At 38.9% G+C, this 27,359-nt stretch overlaps 1 protein-coding gene across 1 annotated transcript; it reads left to right on the forward strand.

Annotated features, from left to right (window-relative positions):
• The first annotated feature begins 8,060 nt into the window (after nucleotides 1–8,060).
• LOC126100339 (deoxyuridine 5'-triphosphate nucleotidohydrolase-like) lies at nucleotides 8,061–25,917 on the forward strand. The gene is made up of 4 exons (XM_049910951.1): nucleotides 8,061–8,298; nucleotides 8,433–8,569; nucleotides 8,650–8,795; nucleotides 23,102–25,917. Exons 1-4 carry the CDS (start codon nucleotides 8,198–8,200, stop codon nucleotides 23,156–23,158), a joined length of 441 nt encoding a protein of 146 aa, XP_049766908.1. The 5' UTR covers nucleotides 8,061–8,197; the 3' UTR covers nucleotides 23,159–25,917.
• Nucleotides 25,918–27,359: the final 1,442 nt, after the last annotated feature.

Raw genomic sequence — 27,359 nt, forward strand, 5'->3', positions numbered from 1 at the left:
AAACTGCGTTCAATAACTCCGCTTTAGCGGCACAGTCGTCGGTAACAGTACCATCGGCACTGTGCAGCGAAGGTATTGACTGCGTCTTGCCGCTTGTGTACTTTACGACCAGAATTTCTTCGGATTTTCTACCAAATTTGAAGACAATGTTTCGTTGTGTAACCTATTAAAGGCATCTCGCATTGAAGTCCGTGCCAAATTTCGCGCGTCTGTAAATTTTAGCCAATCTTTGGGATTTCGCGTTCTTCTGAACTTCGCATGCTTTTTTCGTCGCCTCTGCAGCAGCGTTCGGACCTGTTTTGTGTACCATGGGGGATCAGTTCCATTTCTTACCAATTTATGAGGTATGAATCTCTCAATTGCTGTTGCTACTGTATCTTTGAATTTGAGCCATATCTCGTCTACATTTGCATAGTCAGTTCGGAAGGATTGGAGATTGTCTCTTAGGAAGGCTTCTAGTGACACTTTATCCGCTTTTTTAAATAAAATTATTTGTCGTTTGTTTCTGGTGGATTTGGAAGAAAGGGTATTTAGCCTAGCTACAACGACATTGTGATCACTAATCCCTGTATCAGTCACAATGCTCTCTATTAGCTCTGGATTGTTTGTGGCTAAGAGGTCGAGAGTGTTTTCGCAACCATTTACAATTCGCGTGGGTTCGTGGACTAACTGCTCGAAATAATTTTCGGAGAAAGCATTTAGGACAATCTCGGAAGATGTTTTCTGCCTACCACCGGTTTTGAACAAGTATTTTTGCCAACATATCGAGGGAAGGTTGAAGTCCCCACCAACTATAACCGTATGAGTGGGGTATTTATTTGTTACGAGACTCAAATTTTCTCTGAACTGTTCAGCAACTATCTCATCGGAGTCTGGGGGTCGGTAGAAGGAGCCAATTATTAACTTACTTCGGCTGTTAAGTATAACCTCCACCCATACCAATTCGCACGGAGTATCTACTTCGAGTTTACTACAAGATAAACCACTACTGCCAGACACAAACACTCCACCACCAATTCTGCCCAATCTATCTTTCCTGAACACCGTCTGAGACTTCGTAAAAATTTCTGCAGAACTTATTTCAGGCTTTAGCCAGCTTTCTGTACCTATAACGATTTCAGCTTCTGTGCTTTCTATTAGCGCTTGAAGCTCAGGGACTTTCCCAGCACAACTACATCAATTTACAACTACAATTCCGACTGTTCCTTGATCCAAGCACGTCCTGTATTTGCCATGCACTCTTTGAGATTGCAGCCTACCCCGTACTTTCCCGAGGCCTTCTAACCTAAAAAACCGCCCAGTCTACGCCACACAGCCTCCACTACCCGTGTAGCCGCCAGCTGAGTGTAGTGAACTCCTGACCTATTCAGCGGAACGCGAAACTCCACCACCCTATGGCGCAAGTCAAGGAATCTGCAGCCAACATGGTCGCAAAACCGTCTGAGCCTCTGATTCAGACCCTCCATCCGGCTCTGCACCAAAGGTCCGCAGTTGGTTCTGTCAACGATGCTGCAGATGGTGGGCTCTGCCTTCATCTCGTAAGCAAGACCGGCAGCCTTCACCAAATCAGATAGCCGCTGGAATCCAGAGAGAATTTCCTCAGATCCAAAGTGACACACGTCATTAGTGTCGACATGTGCCACCACCTGCAGCTGGCTGCACCCTGCGCTCTTCATGGCATCCGGAAGGACTCTTTCCACATCAGGAAAGACTCCACCTAGAATGCACACGGAGTGCACACTGGATTTCTTCCCCTCCTTAGCCGCCATATCCCTAAGGGGCCCCATTATGCGCCTATCATTGGAGCTCCCAACTACCAATAAGCCCACCCTCTGCGATTACCCGCACCCTGAAGGCTGAGAATCTGAAACAGGGCAGGCAGCTGCACCTGGCTGAGTCAGAGACAGTACCTGAAACTTGTTTGTCAGACGCACTGGGGAGGTTTTCCAATCAGCCTTCGGGGACGTCTTTCGCTGCCTGCCACGCCTTGGAACGACCTCCCAATCAACCACAGGCGAGGACTCAGCCTCACTGCAGGCAGCAACCGGGGCAACCACAGCGGCAGACCTATCTGGGGACAGACGGGTCGAGGTTGACATCCCCATGATACCCAAGTCCGGTTCCTCACGGTGGTGCCCATTGGCAACAGCCTCAACCTGCGTGACCAAAGTCAGCGCCGCCTGCAGCTGTGAGCAAAGGGATGCCAACTCAACCCTCATCCAAACACAGCAATCACAGTCCCTGTCCATTCTAATCGATGTTGAACAACAGTTACTGAAACACGAGTCCATGCCTGGATAACACAAGGGAAACATGTAAAGAATGTATGAACTAACCTGTAAAAATGCCTAACGACTGCGCTACATCTGCCTGAATTTACGATTACAGTAACTAAAACTCGAAATTACACCTCCTATACGAAACTCACACGCAATTTAAGTAAGAATCTACGAAGTAAACATAGAAAAGAAGCTATATACGTATCTTTCTGCGCTGTCGATGTGCTCAGGCCACATCTTTATTTTCCGTGTTCACTTCCACAGTTCAGTTGAAATGTAAAACAAACTAAACAATTCACACAACACATAAAGCATTAATTCAACCTCTCCAACAGCACATATTCAACACCTGATAATCATGGACAATGGAACGTAAACATCAGCTGCGATCAGTGGTGCCAACTGACTAATCCCCTTTTTTCCTAGTTTCACACTGACTTACCTCCTTTTTCCCATGGACGCTATATTTTTAAACCGCTGTAACTTTGAGACTATCCCCCTTCTTTCCATGAAGCAAAAACTGATAAAAACAGCTTGTTGAAATCTTTCTGAAACTGTAATAACCTAAAATTTCATTTCTTTTACTTAACCCTTTTTCCCATGGACCATTCACATTATATATATATATATATATATATATATATATATATATATATATATATATATATATATATATATATGGAACTGAGTTGCTCACAGATGAATAATGCTGCTTATCTACTATCTGAATGGTTGCTGAGGGAAATGGTCTCAATTTGCCAAAATCCAAATCTGCCGTTGTCTTTACACAAAAACACCGAAATACCCAAAAAATATGATAAGCCTGGCACTTTTTAGATGTAATGTACAAATGTCAGCAAAGGTATTGCGACTTTTTGTGGATAGCAGACTAACTTGGACAGAACATGTTAATCACATTGTTACAAAAACAGTTTCCTTTGACATGGAAAAACAGAATGTTACCATCATTCAGTAAATAATATGGAACAACAGCCTGTCACTCTTAAGTTTTTATCTACCAGGCAGAATGAGTCAAGAGCTTAGAGCTGGAGCTAATACAGAAGTAATGTATTACATGAAAGGTGGCCAGATTTTTTTTACACACACACATACACTGATCAAAAACTGATGAGGTAGTCGGTTGCACCTGTTATTGCTAAACAATTTTTATTGTCACTATTAATTAGCATTTTCACTGCAGAAGTAACAACTATTATACAGGCAATTAAGTTTGGAAGCGAAAATGGGAACAAAACACTAATTCTCATTGGCTCTAGAAGCGTTTTGGAGCAATCAGAGCACCAGTAGTGGAAAGTTGATAATAGTTGTATTTACAATGTGATGGAACTAACAACAGAGCCTAACAACGAAAATGGATCAGTGCATCTAAAGTGGGTAAAGGGGCACTGAGGTGTATGGTATTAAGGCTGAAATAAACAATATTTGTGGTATTACACCAGCAAAAACAGATAACATTAAATTTCTTGGTGTCCACCTGGACAAAAATCTCCATTGGGTAAACAACATTATTTCTGTGTGTGAGAAAATTAACAGTATCTTATGCGTGAGCTGACAAAAATAGTGTCAATCCAAAAACTAAAAACTGTTTACTATGGAACAGTGTATAAACAGAGCTGTGGGGTTGTGTGGCAGACCTGCACCTGAACAGAATATTAGTGTTACAGAAAAGAGCCATTAGGTCAATGCATGGACTAAAGCCCAGAGAGTCCTATCGTGAAGCCTTTGTCCAACCTATACAGAGTGAGTCATTAACTATTGTTACCTAGAAAAACTAGAAAAGTATGAAAGTAGCTGAAAAGTTTTTAGGACAAATGTTGCATGGGTCAATGTGGCCATAATTTTATCTTGGTTTTTTGATGCTAGGTCAGGTCGCTTCGGGGATGTGAAGGTCAACTTTGTTTTTTAAATGGGATGATATAGTTTGGTACATATTTTCTGATAGTGGAAATAGAGACAAATCCAATGATGTGTAACAGTAAGGTCGTTGAAGGTCAACGAGAGTCAAAAAGGTGGATGAACATCCATTTACAGAAGGTGTTCGAAGTAATGACCATTGGTATCAGTGCAGTGCTGTAATCTTCTTATCATTGATTGAGTGGTATTCTTTATCACTTCAGCACTTATCGAAGCACATGCTCTGACAATTTTCTCCTGTGTATCATGCAAATAGTAAATATTCGCCGAATACAGTGTATCCATCTAATGTGCCATTGACATGTAAACGCCATTCAATGGTTTCGCAATATGACACTAATAGGAAAGGTAAGACTAGTATCGTCGAATCAAGTGAATGTGAATTATGTTTTCCTTCGAAGAACAAGTCGATGCTCTTCTCATTTATGGAGAATGCCAACGAAGTTCAGTGAGACCTAGAGACTTATACGCTGAAAGATATCCTCAACATACTCACCCTTCACGTCGTACATTTAAATATGTGTATGATAAATGGAGAACAACCGAATCTTTAATGCAGCGGAAACATATCTGGCAAAGGAAATTTACTAATGAGGAAACGGAAATTCGTACTCTTGCCACTGTGCTTGGAGATCCTTGTGTTAGTTCATGTCAAATCGCAAGGGTATCTGGCCTGAGCCAGAGTAGTGTTGTTCGTGTTCTGCATCGCCATAAATATCATCCTTACCATATCAGTTTCCACCAAGAATTAACTGGTACAGATTGTATCCATTGCATTGAAATCTGCTGATGGGCTCAACTTCAGATTCAGAGGGATGACACATTTATTAATTTGATTTCATTTACTGACTAAGGCTACAGTCACAAACCATGGAAATGTTAATTTGCATAACATGCATTATTGGGCAACTGAAAATCCATGGTGGCTGCGGCAAGTTGCACACCAAAAATCGTGCTCGGTGAATGTATGGTGTGGGATTCTGGAAGACAGAAGTATAGGCCCCTATTCAATTGAAGGAAATCTTAATGGTAGGAAGTACACCACATTCCTACAAGAAACATTAGGTCAGTTATTGCAAAAAATACCTTCAGGAACAAGAAACATAATGTGGTATCAACACAATGGGTATCCGGCGCCTTTTTTGTTGATGGCTGGAATCGAGTTGCACAGACAATTACCAAATCGTTGGACTAGATGCGGAGGAGATATGTCGTTCGCCAGAGTTGACGCCTCTGGATTTTTCCTTGAGGAGATTCGTATAAGACATTCTTTATAAAGACATTCCGACTACACCTGAAGATATGCGGGAGGGAACTATGTGCTTTGATAAGTGCCGATGTGATAAGGAATACCACTCAATCCATCATAAGAAGATTGCAGCACTGCACTCATACCAATGGTCATCACTTCCAACAACTTATGTAAATGGACGTTCATGCCACCTTTGTGACCTTCTTCGACCTTCAAAGACCTGACTGTTACACATCATTGGATTTGTCTCGATAGCCGCTATCAGAAAATACGTACCAAACTATAGCATACCATTAAAAAACAAAGTTGACCTTCATGTCTCTAAGCGACCCCATCTAGCAAAAAAAAACCAACGTCATATTATGGCCCCCGTTGTCCCATGCCACATTTGTCCCACAAACTTTGAAGCTCCTATCATACTTTCAGAGTTATTGTTGGTGGCAATAGTTAGTGACTCACCCTGTATATCTAACAGTATATTCCTTGTATTTGTCTAAACTTAATATATTTTTTCTGAATAGTAAAAACAAACTAAATAAGTGCGCTGATACACATAATTATGATACTATAAGTAAGGGGAACTACTTCAGGCGGAGGGCAAAATTAAGAATAACTGCAATAGTCCTTAAATTAGTGGGCAGATATGGTTCAACAAGATGCTGCAAGCTTTGAAAGCTTGTGAACCAAAGCTGTTTCAAGGGACGTTAAAAGCCTTCACAGTAAATAAATGTTTATATTCATTCAGTGAACTTAATCTACTTGCCCTCTCTTGTAACACATAATATAATTAGAATACTAAGACAAATGTATGTACCATTACTGTATGTAAATAATCTACTCAACCTATGTATTACGTTTGCAAAAGAAATCATCTTGATGGCCTGCATGCAAAAAATGTAATTAAATAAATAAACAGGAGACTGTCTTGCAAAAGAAAACATCGCAGTTGGGGAACTGACATTGACACACAAAAAAGGGGCATACCATCAAGGGGAACAGCAGTGGCAAACATTACAGCATGCAAGGGGCTTGTTGCTCGCCTCAGTCCAGTGCAATATACAAAAAATAGTAAAAAAGTAGTGCAGTAAGAAAAATCTCCAGAGGAGCAATCAGAATCAGAATTTTTGTTACTCCACAATATACAAAGTCAAATCACAGATCTGATGTACTGGGGACTTGTCAACACTACATTTACATTACAATTACAGTTTGTATATACATATTACAAAAACAATATATCAACACTCCAGTTTACATGTATTACAAAGTAATATATAACAACAGTGTTTACATAGTGAACATATTTTTACACTTATTTATTTGACACAAAACAGCTAAGCTTAATTTACAGATGATGTTTCCTGGCTCAGACTTCCACATCATCAGTCATAAATTCTTCTATCGATTAAATAACATTTCTCCACTAACAACTTGTGCAGGTTTCTTTTTTAGCATGTTGTAGATTTTCAGGCCCATATATTCTGGGGTTTGTGCATATAACTTTAACCTGAGAGTAGGAAGCTTGAAGTTTGTCTTATTCCTAGTGCTGTATTGATGCTTAAAATTGTTGTCTGTGAATAACGTAGGGTTACTGTATACAAAAATAATCAGTTCATAGATGTACAAACAGGGGGCACTTAATACTTTTAGATTTCTTAACAGTGGGAAGCAAGATTCTTTTAGTCTTGCATTACAAATATTTCTAATAATTGATTTTTGTAATTTTAATATTTTAATGATTTTGCTAGTATTACCCCGAAAGATAATGCCACACCTTATAACAGCTTCAAAACAGCTGTAATAAACTACTTTTCTTACCTTCATGCTAGATGACTATGACAAAATCTTCATAGCAAAGGCCAGGCTGTTTAACTTATTTGCTATGTATTCTATATGTGAAGACCGGGATAGATTTTGGTCTGAATATATTCCTAAAAATTTAACACAATCTTATTCTTTCAGTTCCTGGTTTCTGCAGGTAATATGAATTTCATTTATCTTAGAGTTTTTAGTTTTAAACTGTAGTAAATGTGTTTTTCCAATATTCAATTTTAACCCATTTAGTTGGAACCAGTTTACTAAACTGTCTAGCAGATTTGTGACACGCATGTTTCCCCCCATACCTCTACAGGATTGGAATGACAGACTCTCACACATGCAGCGAACATCCAGAAGACAACGGAGATCTTGACCATATCGTCGTGGGATGCGCCAAAAACGCTTCACATTAAAATAAACTGTGGATAAACATTGTGAAAATGAAGATTCTCTTACGAACAAATATTTAAAAAATTAACGAATGAGAATAACCTAAAAATCAATAGTTTAATAGTACACTACCTACAAGAGGTGGAGCTAAAGCTCTGACATATAAAACACTGAATTTGAAATTGAATTTTGTAATTTCATCTATGTATACAGTAGATATGTACTTAAAATTTAACTGTAGGCACCATTCTAAGCATCTGCAATGGCTGTATTGTTTTGTTACAAGAAGACAATACAATTAATTTTTAAGGAAAGGTCGATTATTGCTAAAATAAATGCTGGAACATTTCATATTTGAAAGTTGGCAGTAAAACGGCGGCAACAGACGTTATATGAATTCTGTGTGCCGAACGCGCCAAGAAGTGTTTACGCGCGAAAGCTGCAGGTGTCAGTTGCAGAGGACCGGGATTCTTGTGCGTGAAGGCTTTAATCTTGTTGTTCACGGTACGCTACAATTTGACAGATGCCGACTGCCACTGCAACACTCCGGTTTGTGAAGCTAACGGAAAATGCATTTGCTCCTTCGAAAGAATCTTCAACAGCAGCGGGATATGACCTGAAAAGGTTTGTATGGAAGTTGCTTTTGTTCGTGTTCTTCCAGTAAAGACGTTTGCTTTACAGTAATTTCTTAAGAGAGTGTTTTTAATTTTCATATTTGTGTCTTTCTAATTCGTTCCTCTTCCACATCTTATTTGCAGTGCTTATGATATAGTCGTCCCTCCACGTGGAAAAGAACTTGTGAAAACTGACATAAAGATACAACTGCCTAAAGGTTGCTATGGGAGAATAGCTCCACGGTCAGGTCTAGCTTTAAAACATCACATCGACGTCGGAGGTAGTATGCAGAAATCCATTCTTTCTTGTGTTACAGCATCAGTGATCAGTAACAAAAAAAAACTCCCACTTATGTTACAGCTGGTGTTGTTGATGAGGACTACAGAGGAAATGTTGGCGTCGTTCTTTTTAATCATTCGGATAAGCCCTTCAACGTTCAGCGTGGCGACAGAATAGCACAGCTAATATGTGAACAGATATTCTATCCAGATCTGGAGGAAGTTCAGGTATCATTTTTCGTTTCCTTTCTGTTATTGACAGCTTGAGCACTGCATATTGTTTAGACACATGCTACATAAAGCTTCATGTGTTTTGTAGTCATGGTAGTAAATTTGTGGTACATTTAATATACTGTATTTATTTCATCCATATTGTTGACTTAGTTCATAAAAATTGAAACATTTGGCTTTGTGTGTGAGATGTATGACAAGATTGTTATTTGGAACATAAATCCTATGTAAATGCTATGGATGTAAACTTGCAGAAAATGTATTTTGGTCACTCAAGTCCAAGAACTACTTGCTCCAACAATATGGTTTGGCCTTCTGTGATGGGAAGATTTGTCAAAGTGTCTTAACTATTGGTTACTGTGTTGAGCTAAACTTTCTTTAGCCTCCAATGGCTTGAGGACTTAGCAGCTGTTCAGCAACAAGACATATGAAAATACTGCACATTTTGTTCAGTGCAAAGTTCAGCTTTTGATATCAACATTTTGTTGCTGGTTGTGGATTCTGCAAACACTGCTGTGTAAACAAGATAGAAGGATCTTGGTTATTTAGTTTTTAAAAATATGCCTGGGTTGGTTATAAATGCCTGGCTCAGTATGGTGTCTGAGGATGGTAACAATGGGCTGCCCAATTGTGGCAGAAGCATCAAGAAATAATAAATTTCAGTATTGTTTATAAAACTGTAACAACATTAGATTTTCACAATTTTGCGCCTCCCTGAGTAACAAAATTCTCTTGTCATTATACTGACAAAATCCAAATTTCTGCAGCTTCACTGTAACTGGTGTTCAGCCATTTGTCCCAAGTAGGCCTTGTTTAGATCACAGAAAGTCCTTGTTTGTGGCAGAAATTATTGCAATAAAGTAGTTGTATGACAGTTCCTTGAGAGTACAATGCATGTATTGATAATGGAGTTGGAACCTCCAGTCCTGCCCATAATTTGTTTGACCACATCTACAAAGAGGCATTTTGCAACTTTCATCTCTATTTTATTAGTAATATTTCTTTGTCTATAGGGTTAAAATAAACACATAGTTATAATGCCATAACATGTGGTTCATTTTGAGCAAGCTAAAACACTGTATTAAATTAATGATTTAGTCCTCAATGTGGGGACATACACTAAATAGAACTAACAGGGATATTCATTAAAAAAAAAGAAATAGCACAATTGGTCATAGGTTTGTTTGATCCATGGGATACTTAAGAAGCTGCTGAAAGAACTGAACTGGCAGACTTCTGAAGATAGACACAAAACTATCCCATGAAAACCTGCCTAGCTTCTACAGTGGACTTCAATGAATCTAGGAATACAGTGAAACCCCATAGAGACAAGATCAGACTAATTACTGGGGCATTTACGTGATTAATCTTCTCATGATCCATTTACAAATGCATTTGTGGGGATTAATCTACCAGGAAGTTTAATTTGTGGGGAGCCGTAATATTGGCAAAATGTGGCATACCTTTTCCCATGCACTTTGGTGGTTCAGAGTTTGACAGATGTGATATATCAAAGGATTTTTAAATCGTGGCCAGTAAAACTCAACTTCAAAATAAAGGTCAAATCTGTGAAATTAAAGCCTACTCCCAGTTCCAATAAGATAAATATCCTAAATTGTGCAGAATTCTAATGTGAAAAAGTTGTTGCTGCAGTTAACCCTGGTGGGGGGGGGGGGGGGGGGGGGCGCCTTGTTTGCAAGTATGGAAAAAAAAAAAAATTCAGAGTTTTGCTTGAAGCTTTGTAGCTTTGAAAATAGTAAAAATCTTCAGACTGGTTACCTAACGTAATGGTTCAAGTATTGACCTCGTGTGCAAAAGGACCTGAGGTTCTTTTTTTATTTTTAAATCTTAATCAAAATGACTGATCAAAATTTTTTTCATATTCGTTTGTCACTTCATATTAAGTCATTGTATGAAATACATCATTTGCTTATTTTTCTTCCTGGCAGTCTTTTACCCCACTTGGAATCTACTTTCACATGATTTTGGTTATTGTTATGTTTAAAGTTTGATTTAATTGCTTTCGTTTCGTCCATATGTGAAGATAGTAACTGTTCTCAAATGAATGGATACCATTGATGACTGGGCAGCTTCTCTAGAATAAATGATTATCAGTTGAAACCCTCAGCTGCCAACAGGTTTTGTTGATATACCTCGATGGGGGCAACTGAAAATGTGTGCCCTGACCGGGACTTGAACCCGGGATCTCCTGCTTACATGGCAGACGTTCTATCCATCTGAGCCACTGAGGACACAGATGAGTAGCACGACTGCAAGGAACTTGTCCCTTGCACGCTGCCCGTGAGACACACACTCGTCTGTGCGAATGCGCTCAGGTTGCCCGAACTCCTGCGGGAACCTCTCCTTAGTGTGCATGAGTAATGAGTGGATGGGCAAATATGTATTAGGAACATTATTTATGTACATTGTGGACAGTTGGGCATGTGGGTCTCACAGGAAACGTGCAGGGGATAAGTCCCTGCAGTCGTGCTATTCATCAGTCTCCTCGGTGGCTCAGATGGATAGAACTTCTGCCATGTAAGCAGGAGGTCCTGGGTTCAAGTCCCGGTCGGGGCACACATTTTCAGCTGTCCCCATCGAGGTATAACACCACCACCTGTCGGCAGCTGAGGGTTTCAGTTAATTATCATTTTTTGTCCATGTTATTACATTCATTATTTCTATTTCTCATTTTAATTTCATTTTACTTACAATCCCTGCTGTCATTTAAATCATCATCCATGTTATTTTTCCATAGTACATTAATAATTTAAGTTTTAAATGTTTCTACAATGACTGCCATCCAAAAAGATGCAAATCTTGTAATGAAAAACTCATTGACACCATTCTATAGTCAATATAGATAGATTATTTCATCTTTTGTTTTTTAACTGACGGTGGGATTTTCAATTGTTTAAACATTATGATATATTATTATAATTACATTTACATGCACAAAGATTCAAAGTGTGAAAAGAATGATAAAAATAAGAGCAGTTAAAGATAAAACATTAATTAAAATGTGACAAAAAATACAAATAAAGCAAATTGCATGTTAATCAATTACTTGAATAAAAACAGCGATCAGTCATTTCAATGAAGATGTAGAAATAATAGAAATTCAATGCACCTGACAGTGTTCAAACTGACAATCTTTTGCTTATGAGGTTAATACCTTAACCATTATGCTATGCAACCAGTGTATGAATTTTTACTATTTATAAACAAAGAGCATCACGCAAAATTCCCGAGTCCCCCCTCCCTGGATAACTCGCAAACAAGGACCCACCAAGGTGAATGGTTGCAGGGTTTGATTCGTAGGACCTCAATCTAAATCACCTTATAGATAGTTTTAAAAAAAGTTGATCCCAGTGCTGGGGTACTTCACACTGTTACTAAGATTAGTGCTGTGTGACACACAGCATTCAGTCAACTACCGTATTTAGTTAAGAATGAACACACAAATTGCAACTGTGGAAGGGAAGCCCATGGTACTATTAAAATTTATAGTGATAGTAATACAGTAATTTACACACACGCACACACTACACCTCTCCGTCCCTTTCCCACATTTTGTATTTGTTGAAATGTCAAGTAGTGTGTGGTTAGTCTGATGATACGGAAGTCCATCCTTATTGCAAATGTGCTTCAAATCTCAAGTCTGGCCACTTTAGAATTGGTAGCTGCACTTGTAGGAGTAAACCCGACACACTATTACAGGTAATTAGAATGTGCTGTTCATGCACAGTCATACTCTGCAAACCACAATGAAGTTCCGCCATGGCAAGCATTCTTCCCATTGTGTCAGTTATTAGGGCTTCTTTTCATTACATTCTTGTAGGAGCACTGGAAGAAAATTACATACCTCTGTGTGCTTTAACTTATTTGATCTTGTCTTTTCAATGCCTTAGAGTGATATCTAGGGGTTCTATATTTTTAAGTCATCATATAAACCAGGTTCTTGAAACTTCGTTACAAGGCTTTCTCAGGGAAGTCTGCTTCTGCCAGTTCAGTTTCTTTAGCACCTCTCTGGCACTCTACCACGTCAGATAAATCTGTAATGATTTGTGCTGCCCTTCTCTGTATACGTTAAGTATCCCACTTCAGTGCTACATGGTACAGGTCTTGACATACCAACCGTGTCCTAAGACAGGTCACACACGTGTTTTGTAGCAATCTCCTTCATAGACCGGCTGCATTTCCCTAGCATTCTTCCAATATAAACCAATGTCTGTCAGCTGCTTTATTCATGACTAAGCCTTTGTAATCATTTTTTCATATTCCTGTTAAGTGATAAAAGCTAGGTATTTGAGTTGACTGAATCAAAATGTGGTACATTGATGACATAGTCATAGAGTACTGTTTTTTTATGAAGTGCATAATTTTACATTTTCGGGCCTTTAAAATAAGGCACCAACTTGTAAAAATTTGAAAGCTACACTCGGCAAGCTGAGGCATCCCGTGCAGCTATCGTGCCAGCAACACTGACAGCCATAGTTGGGTCAACAGTTAAGTCAGTGTTATTTGGCTGCTAATGGGGGTCACTTGGAACACAACAAAAAAAAAAAACTTTCAGTGTTCAAGAATTATAATGGTATGACATTTTGTTCAATTGACACTGCCTACCAAAGTGTCTACAAGTTCTGGACCCCTCTATCGACAACGGTATCATCTGTAAAAAGTTTGAGGTCATTAACATAAAACATGAACTGCAAGGGTGCCAACACTCTTCGGTGGGACTCGCCTCAGGTATTTATCTGCCGATGGCGAAAGGATAAAAGTTGCATCCTCCCTACAAAAAAAAATTCGTTTTGCACATATAAATTTTGCTTCATACGCTATAGGCATAGTCCATATCAATTCAGGCAGGCTAGGAAAAAATCTCACCTTCATAGTCAGAAGACACATAAAATAATCCTTTTCACAAAATACATTGCGACTGTATCAACTCACAAATTCCTCATGAAAACACACAACTCACTGGATGGTGTGATTTCTTAAGAGCCTCTTCAGTAATTGTAAATTGGCGTTGAACAACAAAAATACAGAAACCAGCAATGAACAACCACAAAGAAACTGACAAACTACAACGAAGTGTAAGAAAAATCTGCAACAATGAAAGTGATAAGAAATGACTGCAACAAAGACAATAGACATAAACATTGTAACAAACAAATTGGTAGGGAACAACTTCAGTGGAGACATGCATTACCCTAGAAAGTTGAAAAATGTTTTTAATAAAACCTGTCCATCGTAAAAGTGGGAGCTCTCCTGTACAGAGAATATAGTACTACATGGTACTAATCAACAGAAGTCTCTTTTCTGGATTTACATTTTCAAAAAAAACTAAATTATAAAACAATTCAAAAGGTGACAGTAAAAGAACTTTTGACAGATATGTCCAAATGGAAGTTACCAATGTAATCATGAAGCAGTTATCTATAGAATTAAAAAAAAAAAAAAACTAACAAATCTAGATATGTTAGAGAGATACAGCAATTTAAAAAATTTCCAAAATCACCATCTTCAAAATGGTGTTTGCAGTGTCATCTCCACGGCTCAAAAAGAAAAAAAAAATTACTGGGCGGATTTTGTTTAGAGATCCATGGTAGATTAAAGTTAAGAGGAGTTAAATTGGCCAAAATTTCAGTGTAGAATCTGATAGTGATTCCACCGAGCACTGGAGCTTTATTCAATTTCAGCTGTTTGTTTCTCAACGCCACTGGCAATAAAAGTCACTGATCCTCGCAGTGGTATGAGAATTAAATTGGGACAGTACCCCTGGATTGCGATTTGTAAAGGAATATTTAGAAAACAGAGTTCAGTGTTTCTACTTTTGCATTGCTACTCTAAATTTCCACCCACATAATACATGAATGTCTGGCTGCTTAGGTACCACTTACAGATTTTGCATATGACTAGAATTTCTTTGGCAAAACCAGGATTGAATGTAATAATATTGTGAAAAAGTGTTGCTACTCACCATATAGTGAAGATACTAAGTCACTGATAGGCACAACGAAAAGACTGTCAGAAATATAGCTCTCGGCCAGGCAGGTCTTCGTCAAAATTAGACCACACGCGCATACACACTCGCACAAACACAACTCGCACACACATAACTGCAGTCTCAGGCAACAGAGGCCACACTGTGAGCAACAGCACCAATGAATGAGAGGAATGGCAACTGGGTGGGGATAAGGAGGTGGCTGGGGTAGGGAGGGGGAGGGATAGTAGGTTAGGGGTGGCAGAGGGTGGGGCAGCTATGTGCAGCTGGAGGTTAGGCGGAGGGCAGAGAAATGTCATACCCACTATCCTTCCCACCCATCCCACAGTGGTATTCTGCCACCCACTGAATCTTCACAATACACCCATCCATTACAACACAACCTGTGCTCCCAACTCCTTACTTCATGGCTCATACCCCTGTAATAGACCTAGATGCAAGACCTTTCCTACACATCCTCCCACCACCACCTACTCCAGTCCGGTCCCAAACATCACCTATCCAATCAAAGGCAGGGCTGCTAGTCATATAATCTACGAGCTAAGCTGCAACCAGTTCTGCATTCTATGTGGGCATGACAACAAACAAGCTGTTTGTCCGCATGAATGGCCACTGATAAACTGTGGCCAAAAAACTAGTGGACCACTCTGTTGCTGAGCATTATGCCAAACATGAATCCTTCATTTCAGTGATTGCTTCACAGCCTGTGCCATATGGATCCTTCCCGCTGACACCAGCTTTTCTGAATTGCGCAGGTGGGAACTTCCCCTTCAATATATCTTATGTTCACATAACCCTTCTGGCCTCAACTTTTGTTATTCATTTTCCTCTCCCGTCGAGCCTCTTCTCTGTTCCCATTCCGGCACTACACAGCCCTCCTCCCTCTATCACCTCCACTCTTTCTACTACTCTCATTTTCTGCTATCCCACTCCCCACATCTCCGCTGCTCTCCATTTAACATCCTAACTGCACATAGCTACCCCACCCTCTTTCCACCTTGTCCCTGCGCACTCCCCAACAGCACATCACTGTCCGCCACACTGTTCTACTAGGTAGATACGTATCCAGTGCATGGTAATAAACGTGAACCACAGTTCCTCTACGTGCTGCACTCCACAGATAAATATTTAAGAGTTCCTTAGTAATATACACTCGTCTCTCTCTCTCTCTCTCTCTCTCTCTCTCTCTCTCTCTCTCTCTCTCTCTCTCTCTCTCTCTCTCTCTCTCTCTCTCTCTAATTTGCTGGATGTACAAATACTTCTGCTTGCTTTAGGTGCACTTAGTATTTTGGTTATCATTATTGCTACAACTGCTTAGTGGGCACAAATACAAGTTTCTATGTGGACATCCTCAGATAGGTCAGCTTTACTTGCTGCTATTACATCTGGTATATTACCATCAGTGGCGGTCTTCCGAACAGTCTGTTGTTCTAGTGAACACATTTAGTAATATTTTGTAGGACATCTTGTCATGACTGCCACTTACAAAACTGAATTTTTTCCAGTTGATGGGTGATAAGTCTCCTCCAAAGATGAAAGTACAAATGGGAACTTGCATGTAAGTGAACTTCTGTTTTCTGTAAAGGTTTTGGCTATATCTGTAGGTGAGTGGCGGTGGTAGAATAATCCAGTTAGGTCATACCTATCCTTAATACCGAGTCTTTCTTAGACAATCGTGGCGTATTATATGTTGTGACATACACTGCCTTCATTTACCATTGGCGTATCCTTCTAATATACTTTCCCTAAGTATCTCACTACCATTTTTGGGTTTAACCAATTTTCTGTACCTAGTACAATATGAGCCTCACATTCCACTCGGGCCACAGTGACCTCTGCAATTACTGAAAAGTTTTAAACTTTTTAGGCTTCTTTATGTGGCTCCTGCTTAGAAGATGGAGAACAGCAGATTACTGTCTGTGTCAGAAATGCTGTCATCAGTTTCAAAGCCATCATCGTCAATTTCAGAACTGAATTCTGAAAGCAGCTGCAGAATTTCTTTGGCAGTCAAACTGTCCCCCATTTCATGACAAACATTTGTGATCAGGACAACTACAGAAGTGCGCTGCAGCAATGACTGTGCAGGAACTGATCAAATCTATAATATGTTTGCCACATAGCACCTTGTGGAAGAAGTAACATCCATCTAGCGGCTCTCCAAAGTACTGAAGAGGGGAACAATTGACTAAAAGATTTCTTTGCTCAGAAATAATGCATCATGAAGTAAGTCAGAAAAATTGCACTGAGATTAGATTCCTAGCTGTTACAGAAATTACAGTGCACCGGTAATTTCTATGGGCAGCAGCTGGTATGTATTAATACTCTTCTAGGTAGGAGCGTATCTGTGATCTTACACCGAAACTTGTCTTCCGCAGCTTTCATTATCTGTACTGGATGGTAGAATTGCCTAATCTGAAAAAGACCTTACATGCATCCCACACATAGTTAGGCCGATGTATGTAGCACCAAGTAGTGCAGACCTGATACTTGAAGAGGTACCCTACAGCTCTCTGCCATATGGCAAAATTCTGGGAAGTTAAAGCCTGAGCCTGGCTTGTCACTGAACTGTCACATTCTGTTCTCTAATCCTTCCACTCTTATCTACTCAGCATTAGGTGTCCCCTGTCAGTTCCAGGAACAGTGCTGCAAATTGGGAGCTTCATTGAAACTTTGAGCAAGGATAGTATTCTCGACCTCCTCTACCAGTATGATCTTGGAGCCCAGATGTTCTGCATTGCTTGTTCCACTGTGTGCCACAATTTGTTGTTGGTTGCACACTATTCTCTCAGTGAATGACAGAAGAGCCTACAGCATGTCAGTGAGGCTCCCAGGCATACACAGGGTACACCTGTAGTTGCTTCCTGACCCCATCAGCCATTTCCACAAGGGACCCCATTATTCAGTGTGTGTCTTGACTGTCAACAACTAATAGACCCAACAGCACCTTGAAGTTGTTGGTTAAGGGGATTGGTATAGCACCCTAAATCGTATCTGGTCCCTGACTGGCACTTAGCCATACCACTAGCATGCCACTCAGGCAAATGGACAATTATTGATAGAGCCTATATATCCTAAAAACATGGCAGGATCTACAGGTGAAGATACTACTTGAGGGGTGTCTGGTACCCAGATCTCAGCTGTCCTAACACTACCATTCACAGCAGTTTGGTAATAGTCAGGGAAATTTACAGCTGCTTACAGAAGTCAACTCATCCCATGTTAGGGAACAGCATCACAGTGAGAGAGTAAAATATTTTAAAATAAACCTGCTGATTCTCTTTTAATTTCTGGCTCTGTTAAGATGAAAATATTACTAATTGTCTTCCAGAACTGAAGCAAGGATTTCCATTGAGATAACACAAAAATCTGAGTCGCTAATTATATGAAACTTTGGGTTATAATCACTAGCATTTATTTAAAATACTGCATATAATAAAAAAAACTGCCCGGTTCCTCCAGGTGTCTTCAGTCCCCAGGGCTGCTAGGTCCTTTGCCAGGTCATCCATCTGGCCGTGCCTTGTTTGTCCATTGGGGCATTTGGTGTTTGGTTTCCCCTATAGTGTCATCTTTGCCTGTCTTCCATTTGGCATACAGGCTACGTGGGCCACCCATTGTTTTCTTTTGCTCTTTATCTTCTGTAGGATAGTTTGTTGTCACATCAGAAGGTAGATTTTCTCTGTTTTTGCTCCTCCTCTGCCATTCTCTGTTACCTAAAACTGGTCCCCATATCTTCCTCATTACTCTTCTTTCAAATATTAGTAGTTTTTCCTTTTCTCGCTTAGTCATGCTCAACAGTTTCTGACCCGCACTGTGTTGTAGATTTTCATCTCGGTGTTCACTGAGATCGATTTAGAGCTGAGCATGTCTCTGAGGAACGCGTACATTTCATTCCCACTGCTATTCTTTCCTTTATGTCCATTTTTATGTTGTGTCCAATTGGAAGGGAAAACTAAATATAATGTGATGTGCTATAGTAGCTAAAGCAGAAACTTAATAGAATAAAAATCTGTTTCAGTTGCCAGTAATTTCTTATTTATTGCACAACTGTTCCTGAAGCCCAAATGTTAATCTTCAGGTGCCACCAGTGATGGAAACTTAAATGTGTGGTGGTCAGGCCAGTCAGCCGTGTGGTGTCATACCAAAGTCAAACACACAGTGGCACGGAACTAGCAGCTGCTGTGCTTGCCTCCCCAGCACTACACGGAAGTGACTAGTCAGTGATTGGCTGATGTTTTACAGCTGTAGTTCTGAACTGGTAAATTCCCTACCTATGGTCGTCAAAATTTTGCCCGGTTAGGTGCCCCCTATGCTGCTCTGACCCTATTGGACTGTTTTTCATCCATCCTGTATACCACTCACATTTTCATTTGTCTGTCTGAATGTCTGAGCCTTAAATTACAAGCTTCCTTTTGGTTCTGTGTGAGCTCTTTCGTTAAACTTCTGCTACAGTAGTCATTGAATGCTTCATGCATTGCTATTATGACTGCAAAAACGTGTTTCGTATAGAATTTCTGTGTCTGTTGCTCTTTGTCTTGTTTTATTCTTGTTGTGCAATAGTACATGCTTCTATAGAAGTTTTTTTGGAGTGTATGCCACGGAGGCAGGCTATTCCGTTGCTGTCCCATGGGACACAGGCTCCAATCAGTTCATCTGTCGGCAAGTGCAGGCAGTGTAGGCTGCCTGGCAGGCATCCCCATCACACTGTGTCTTGTGTGATGTGCATGAGCAGTCTGCCTCTGTTTGTGGATGCCTGGCTGCAAACATGCGGGTAGTTGAATTGTAACAGTGTGCCGTGGAGGGCCTGTCCGTTATGGACTCTTCCAGTAGGCATGTGTCTTGTCTAAAGTTTGTTCAAATATTTTTATAAACTCGGCCACAGTTCTTCTACATGCTCCTGGCCAAAGCTAAATGTTCCTCTGCGAGAGACCACATTAAAGCTTGTTTATGAAGTTTCCTAAATATAGAACTCTTTCTTGTTTTAATTGCCCGTTTTACTATGGCATCATTTCCCAACCTGTGGTTCGTGATGCCCTACGCGGTTCACGAAATATTTCAAGGTGTTCGTCAAAACACTTTACCATAATGGTGGGTTTCGAGGTTGGCCCAATTACTGTGCTAGTCTGACATTCTATAAATAATAATAATTATTATTATTATTATTATTAGTAGTAGTAGTAGTAGTAGTAGTAGTAGTAGTAGTAGTAGTAGTAGTAGTAGTAGTATGTAAAATTAAATTAACCTTGTAATGCACTGTGTTACAAATGTGTAATGCCAGGAATTTATCACGTTATTAGTACCTTAAATGTGCTGGGACCCTCGCTCTTCATATTGTATATTAATCACCTTGCGGATAATAGTAAAATCAGGCTTTTTGCAGATGATGCAGTTATCTATAATGAAGTACCATCTAAAAGAAGCTGCATAAGTATTCAGTCGAGGTCTCGATAAGATTTAAAGATGGTGTAGAGGTTGGCAACTTGCTCTAAACGTTCAAAAATGTAAAGTTTTGCACTTAACAAAATGAAAAATGTAATATCCTATGGCCACAATGTCAGTGAGTTACTATTGGAATCAGCCAACTCATACAAATACCTGGTGTAACATTTTGTAGGGATATGTACTGGTATAAATCTGATTTGCTCCACAAAATTTCTGAGCATTGACCGGAGAATAGTCCAGGTTGATTTGTCTGACCACATTGGCTCAGTCATGAGTAAAGCAGGTGGCAGACTTCGGTTTATTAGTAGAATACTGGCAAAATACAAGGAATCTGCAGAAGAGATCACTTACAAATCACTCTTGTGGCTGGTTCTAGAATATTGCTCAAGTATGTGGGGTCCACACCAGATCCCAGAGGTCTACAATAGAGATAAGAGTAAATTGTAATACATACAATGCTGTACGGTATGTAAACAAGCACGCTTACGGGGTAACACCCAGACAGTGGACTTAAAAAATTTCTGCAGAGTAATACTGCAGCAACAAAACATGAACGAGAGAAAAAACAGAAAACTTAAGTCGCAAAGGAAATGCGCCATATACAACAACAAAACACAGCGCTCATACAAGCGTCTGCCAACAGAAAAGTGTGTCAAAGGCTTTAGGAAGACTATGCAGTGCTTCTTAACAACAAATTGCCTCCGATGAGCGTGACGTGACAGCTGTTTACATTAGATTCGTTTTAATGAAAGATCTTTTAATGTTTTACACATACAAAAATACGGGCTTCCTGCGTCATCGTAGCTGAGCAAGTGCAGTGACGCCTGTTATCTGGAGCTCTCTGGCAACTGCTGAAATGAACTTATTTCTAACAAGTCACGGGAAAATATTGCGAATGGTGGTTTGAAAAGCTTTATTTTCAAAGTAAATTTCCTTTTATGCAAGATGAAATATGTGTGATAATGTACGACGAATTTCTTAAATCACAAAGCGTTTGACTCTCATTTAAAAATCAACTCTTTGGGAACGACCATCTAGAAGAATTTTGAATCCATGGGATCAGACATTTGTCATTATTAAAACTGTTACTGTCACAGTTACGTGATGAATCTTAAATTGTAACACACGCAAAAAAGGTCGACATTATATGTGGAAGCTTAGCTTCTGTTGCAGCTTATTAATCTTAGAGACCAATATTATATGTGAAAGCTTTGCTTTTCTTGTAGCAACAATATGTATATTAATGTAAACCATTAACTTTTCTTATTTGTGTTCGCACTACTTAAGAGTGGTCTTGCTGTTGGCTGACTACATCACGTGTTTTATGCTGTCATAAGCTGGCGAGATCACGTGACATGAGCTGTGCCTGGCTTACAAAAGACGTCACAATCTCCGATTTCAATGCTTCGGAAAGTAAAATGTGGTGTTCGGTGGAATTCGAATTTATACCTTCGTAACACGAAAATATGTAGTGTACACGTTGCTGCACATCAAAGATCTTTCCCAAAAAAAATCCCCCCCCCCCCCCCCCCCCCCCCCCCCCCCGAGTTTCATTCTCTAAAGTGCCGGTGTATAAAACCATAAACCATCAAAGGACAGATAAGTTTTACAGTGCCGAGGAAAAGTATACTGTCACTTAACACGCAAAAATTGTATTTTCATCTGGGAAATTTTTTCCTTCTCAATGTATACACCCTGAAGAATTCAACGGTTGTTAACAAATGTTCTGTGAAATTATAATGAAATCTAGACCTTTAGCTGCTTATCAACACCTGTAAGCAGCTAAAGGTCTAAAATTTCATTCTTCTAGAGCTGCAAGATCACCAATGATCTGATGATTTAGCTGCTTACAGGTGTTGATTAGCAGCTAAAGGTCTAAAATTTCATTCTTCTAGAGCTGCAAGATCACCAATGATATCTGTAGAGGTATCACTTCATAATGTTCTGTGAGATGCCCAATATCTATTTTATACAGTATTCTTACTGTTCGCTTAATCTGAATAAAAGCTTCACTTTGTTCACTGCCACGGATGGTAATTCCACAAAATAAAAACTGAAAATATGCATAGTAAACCAACACTCTTGTCTTTACAGGGACAGTGTTTCTCCTTTTTGTGGTGGTCGGTCACCATGGGGTAATGATAGGTTTATTACCATCCTCTCTCCCAGCCCTGCTCATGCTCACCTTGCGTCAGTTGTGCGATTTCTTCATATGTTGGTCTCGTTGATTTCAGTTACTTTGGTGGTAGAACCTGAACGTCTGGCCAAATCTATTGTCATTTGCCCATTGTCAAGTGAAAAAATGAAATTATCCTCAATGATTGTTAAATTTTGTGTTTAAGGGCCAGAAGAGAGATTTTAGTCCTGAAGTTTTATATGGGTAATGCAAGCTTCTTTATTGGTGTTCTTTAACAATAATCCTAAATACTTCTTCACAGTAAAATGCAGAACTTTAACAACTCGAACATTTGTGCATGGAAAGGAAGAGAAAGATACACACATCAGAAATTGATAAAATCACTGGCACATAAAATTAGAAAACATAATAAATATACTTTTCCGTATTTATTCTTTAAAATTTGTTTTTCTTTGTAGTATTCTTAAATTGTCTTTTAGGGTATAATTCTGTGCTATGTCAAACAGGTTTTTTTATTCCAAACAATGCAAAATCAAGGACGAAATGTAACTATTTATTTATTTAAATTACATGTCTGAACTTTTCTGTGTTGCTTGTTTGAACAAGACCATTGTCCACTGTTTATTTTCTTGTGTTGCAGTTATTTGTGACAGGAATTAATTTCATAGCTGAAACTCTCTCCGTGTTGAAGCTAATATTAAGACTATTTATTATTTCTAGGAACTAGAAGAGACTGATCGTGGCTCTGGTGGATTTGGTTCAACAGGCACAAAATGAAGTTCCATTTCTGCAGTCAGTGCATTATCCTTACATTAAGTGGTAATTTTTCTGATCTGTTTTTTTCTACGTTGGATTTGTTTGTTCATTGCAGTATTTTATAGTTTTAAATGCATTTCTTGTTTGTGATGTTTAAAAGTAGTGAAAATAGGGATTACCTGGACAATTTTTTTGTCTTTCCTTGAAGTTTTAAATTAAAGATGTGTTTGTAAAATTTTTATTCATGCATCTGGGATAAAAAAGTACAAAAAATTCAATCTTTCTATTTTAACAATACATACTCATTTTATAGAACTGGAAAGAACTTTGAACTTGATTTTGGACAACGTAACACCTGTGGTTGTTAACTAGACTATATGTCGGGGTTAAGTGGACTTCTGTTAAATAAATAAACGACAGCACACTAAATATAAAAACATGCTGCAACATTAGCAAATGTGTTTGATGTGTGAATGGGGAGAAATCATAGCAGTAACAAAACTAGTGCACGCTGACTTCAACAACAGATATCATATCAAGCCATCATGCCCTGTGTTGGATTGGATAGTTTGACAATTATTTCACATGGAGAAACAATGGTGGTGTCTTCCTCTGCAGCTCCAAATTTTGTAATAGCAACTGCTACTGTATGTTCTAAAATTTAACTTCACAGCAGCCATCACATTTTAATGACTTCAACAACATAATTGTGACTACTTGTGGCAGTTTTTCCTCATACTTTAATTACAGTGAAATCATCTTTCTGTACGGATTCAACATTTTGTTCAGCATCCTTTTACAGATTAGTGACAGAAGAGTCAATATACTGAACATAAGTCTTTGAATTGCTTGCTTATTTTCAAATATTTGGCATTTGGTGGAATACTTTACCTTGTGTAACTTATGCTTCTTTACTAATGGCTTTGCTCTTGTCCTGTTGTTAGTTTTCCTATTTTTTACTACTTCCCATTGTTTCACCAACCTTAGGATGTGGCCAAACTTGCACAGATGTAATTTTGTAGGTTGATCTTTTGACATGTCATATGCATGTATGTTTGCATCGTCTTCCTGTGAACAATCTGCTGTTTCTTACTGAACTGGTAGAGGTCTGTCTGTTGCATAACAAAACAGTTTGGTAAATATATTCTGAACATAATGGTTCAGTACCACTGACACTAGTCTTCAAAGACGTTGAAAGATCATAAATATCAAAGGACATTTAAAAAGTGCAGCATCGTCTATGCTAACCCTCATTGCATTGGCTGATGTTCGTGTGAAATCAAGAGCATGCACTGTTAAAAGCCTTTAGAGGTCCAAATACTGTCAAATCTAAGAGCTGCATCTCATGACTGCTGTGAGTAGGAAAAGGTAACAAAAGAATGTCACTGCCTTAAACTTAATTGAAGGTATCAGTATTGTGTGACTTATGGTTGTCCAGACTAATTTTGGTGCATGTTCCACAAAATATTTTAATATTGATGCATCACTCATCCCCTTCAATTGGCTTCTCCTCCACTTCTCTAAAACAAATAAAGGTTGCACTACTTTTCCTGTAGCTACTACAGATTCTGTTGAACACACACACATACGTGCACGCAAAATTACTGGGCAGATATTTGACTTATGTTTCTTGGTCAGTATTATAGACGGCACGTGAACTGTCGTCACTCTTGTCTCATCAAGATTGTAAACATCTCATGAACCAAATTAAAAATCTTGCTTTTCTATCTCGCAATTTATTATGGAATAAAGCCACTGTTCAATATTTGCTCTGTGTCTGTAGTGTCAGATTATGGCTCTGCCAAAAAGCAGCGAGCCAGCTTTCTTCGGCTGTTTTCCCAATTTTAATCTTCTGTTTGCTGTGACCCAAAAGTAAGTTTTGGTGAGCTGTCATGAATGTTGAAACATTTTCTGACCACCATATGCCCTTCATCCATAGAAAAGAAAAAATACCTTGTAGGTGTTCATTCTGATGGTAAAAGTTCAATTTTGAGGTATCTCCTGCAGCTCTGAATCTCCCAGTGCAGTGTTTCAATGTAATAAGAGAAATATCAGCGTGCACTGCAGCTTGACTGTCTGATGTCTCTCCACTTGCTATTTATTTTAAGATTTTTCAGGTCTGTTACAGCATATAACCTATTTTGTGTTGTACATAGACAATTTTTAGGTTTTTCTAAAGAGAAAATTTAAGAAAAGGTTTTTGTATTGAAAGTGCAAATTTTATAAATGTGAATTTATTTCACATTTGCATCAAATTTATTTTCTTCCATAAACAATTTTTTGGGGTTAATTGAAACAATCTGCTACAGCTCAAAAATTACTGGTCCACTTAACCCTATCTTAATTTTAGGAACAGTTTCCAAAATGACTCCATGTGTAGCTTATATTTCATGGAGTTTTGCAAAGCAATAACAGCTGAATTTTACTCAAACTGACAAAACTGTGTACTATTACTAATTAAAATGATAATTTTAGTTGTGAAAACAAAATTATTCTTACCTGTGGATTTTACTACTTCATCCATACCTGTGAATGTAGCTATTTACAGCAGCCACATTAGCTCACACAGTACAGAGAGAAAATCTTTGTGTGTGTTAATGTAATAGTTCAGTTAACCTTTAACTCCTGAATATAGGTTTGAATCTCACACATAATTACAAAGTGTGTAACATCCTTATGAAAACTATCAAGTTATCAAAAACTTTTATTGTGTTTTGTGAAGTTTGTTGAATTTGTCTTATTCCTTGTGTTGTTTGATAATAAAGAATGGCTCAGCACAATACATTAATTTGTATTAATGCAAAAGAAACTAAATATTCTCTCTATTCCCATTTCTTTATTCTAATTTCGTAGCAGTCATGTTTTAATAAACATGAGTGAGAGGCAGATGTTTAGATGATTTTGTGTATGTTTGAGTGTTCTGTATGTCCAAACAAAAAGGAATGTTTTATATAAGTGTTAAATATTTATGAAAATGTAACACTTTGTTGGATGTGCAACTGATGTTCAGTGCATAATTATCACAGGTGTTTCGGCTTTATTGAATGAGTTTATGAAACGGGCTTCTTGACTTCGAGGAGCAAGGTATTTTGAATTACAATAAGGAACAAAAAGTTTACTGACCTTGTCACATGAATAAATGCCTCTAGTCTCAAATGGTTCAAATGGCTCTGAGCACTATGGGACTTAACATCTGTGGTCATAAGTCCCCTAGAACTTAGAACTACTTAAACCTAACTAACCTAAGGACATCACACACACCCATGCCCGAGGCAGGATTCGAACCTGCGACCGTAGCAGTCCCGCGGTTCCGGACTGCAGCGCCAGAACCGCTAGACCACCGCGGCCGGCACCTCTAGTCTCCTTCTGTTTCATGTTAATGGTTGCTTTGTGCAATGGGTAAATTTTAAAGAAGTCCACACAGCACTACCAAAGTAGATTTTTCACATACATATTTATTCTCATTGTCCTTCGTAGATAATCATCATGTTTTCTGTATTACATTTCTCACTTATAAGTCAGGAAACAGGCAATGACGGGAGTCAAACAAAATTTTAAGTAACGGTAATACTTGTTCCCTACTCGGTACATATTTCTTGATGGTGACATAACATTAATCTATAACAACACAAACTGCTTAGTTTCTTTATATAACAAATATTTAGCCTAATTATAAAAAGGAAAGTTCTGCCAAAATGTAAATACTTCAGGAGTAAAGAAGACCACTAATCGAATGGCATAAGCATTGTTAGACAAGCATACACCAGATAACTTGGTAGCTCTCTGAACAAATACACAAACACACACAAAACCTCTACATTGTGCCAGCTGGTCACAATATTGGGATTGCATTTCAACAGGTGGACAAGTAGGGGAGAAGTGGATGCGACATCCGTAGAAATTATTAAGCTGAGAGAGATCTGTAACTCATGATAATTCCTCGGTCGTAGGAGATAACAGAAGTTCCATGCATTGGGACATGGGCTGAACCCCCATTTTCACTGAGTATATCAGAAATGTTACTTTAGATCGTGGAAGTTTGCACTCCAATGTCATCTATCTGTACTCCAAAATGTTCAAGGGTCTCGAAAATGAGTGCAAGACAGGGGTGGGCAATTGTTTTGGCTTGAGGCCACATTGTGGAAGCAGAGGACTGCACCTTGTAAAATAATTGCAGTCATTAGTTAACATTACAATTAAGAAAAGGCATAAACTACCAATA

Source organism: Schistocerca cancellata, chromosome 9, assembly GCF_023864275.1.
Source record: "Schistocerca cancellata isolate TAMUIC-IGC-003103 chromosome 9, iqSchCanc2.1, whole genome shotgun sequence".
Lineage (NCBI taxonomy): Eukaryota > Metazoa > Arthropoda > Insecta > Orthoptera > Acrididae > Schistocerca > Schistocerca cancellata.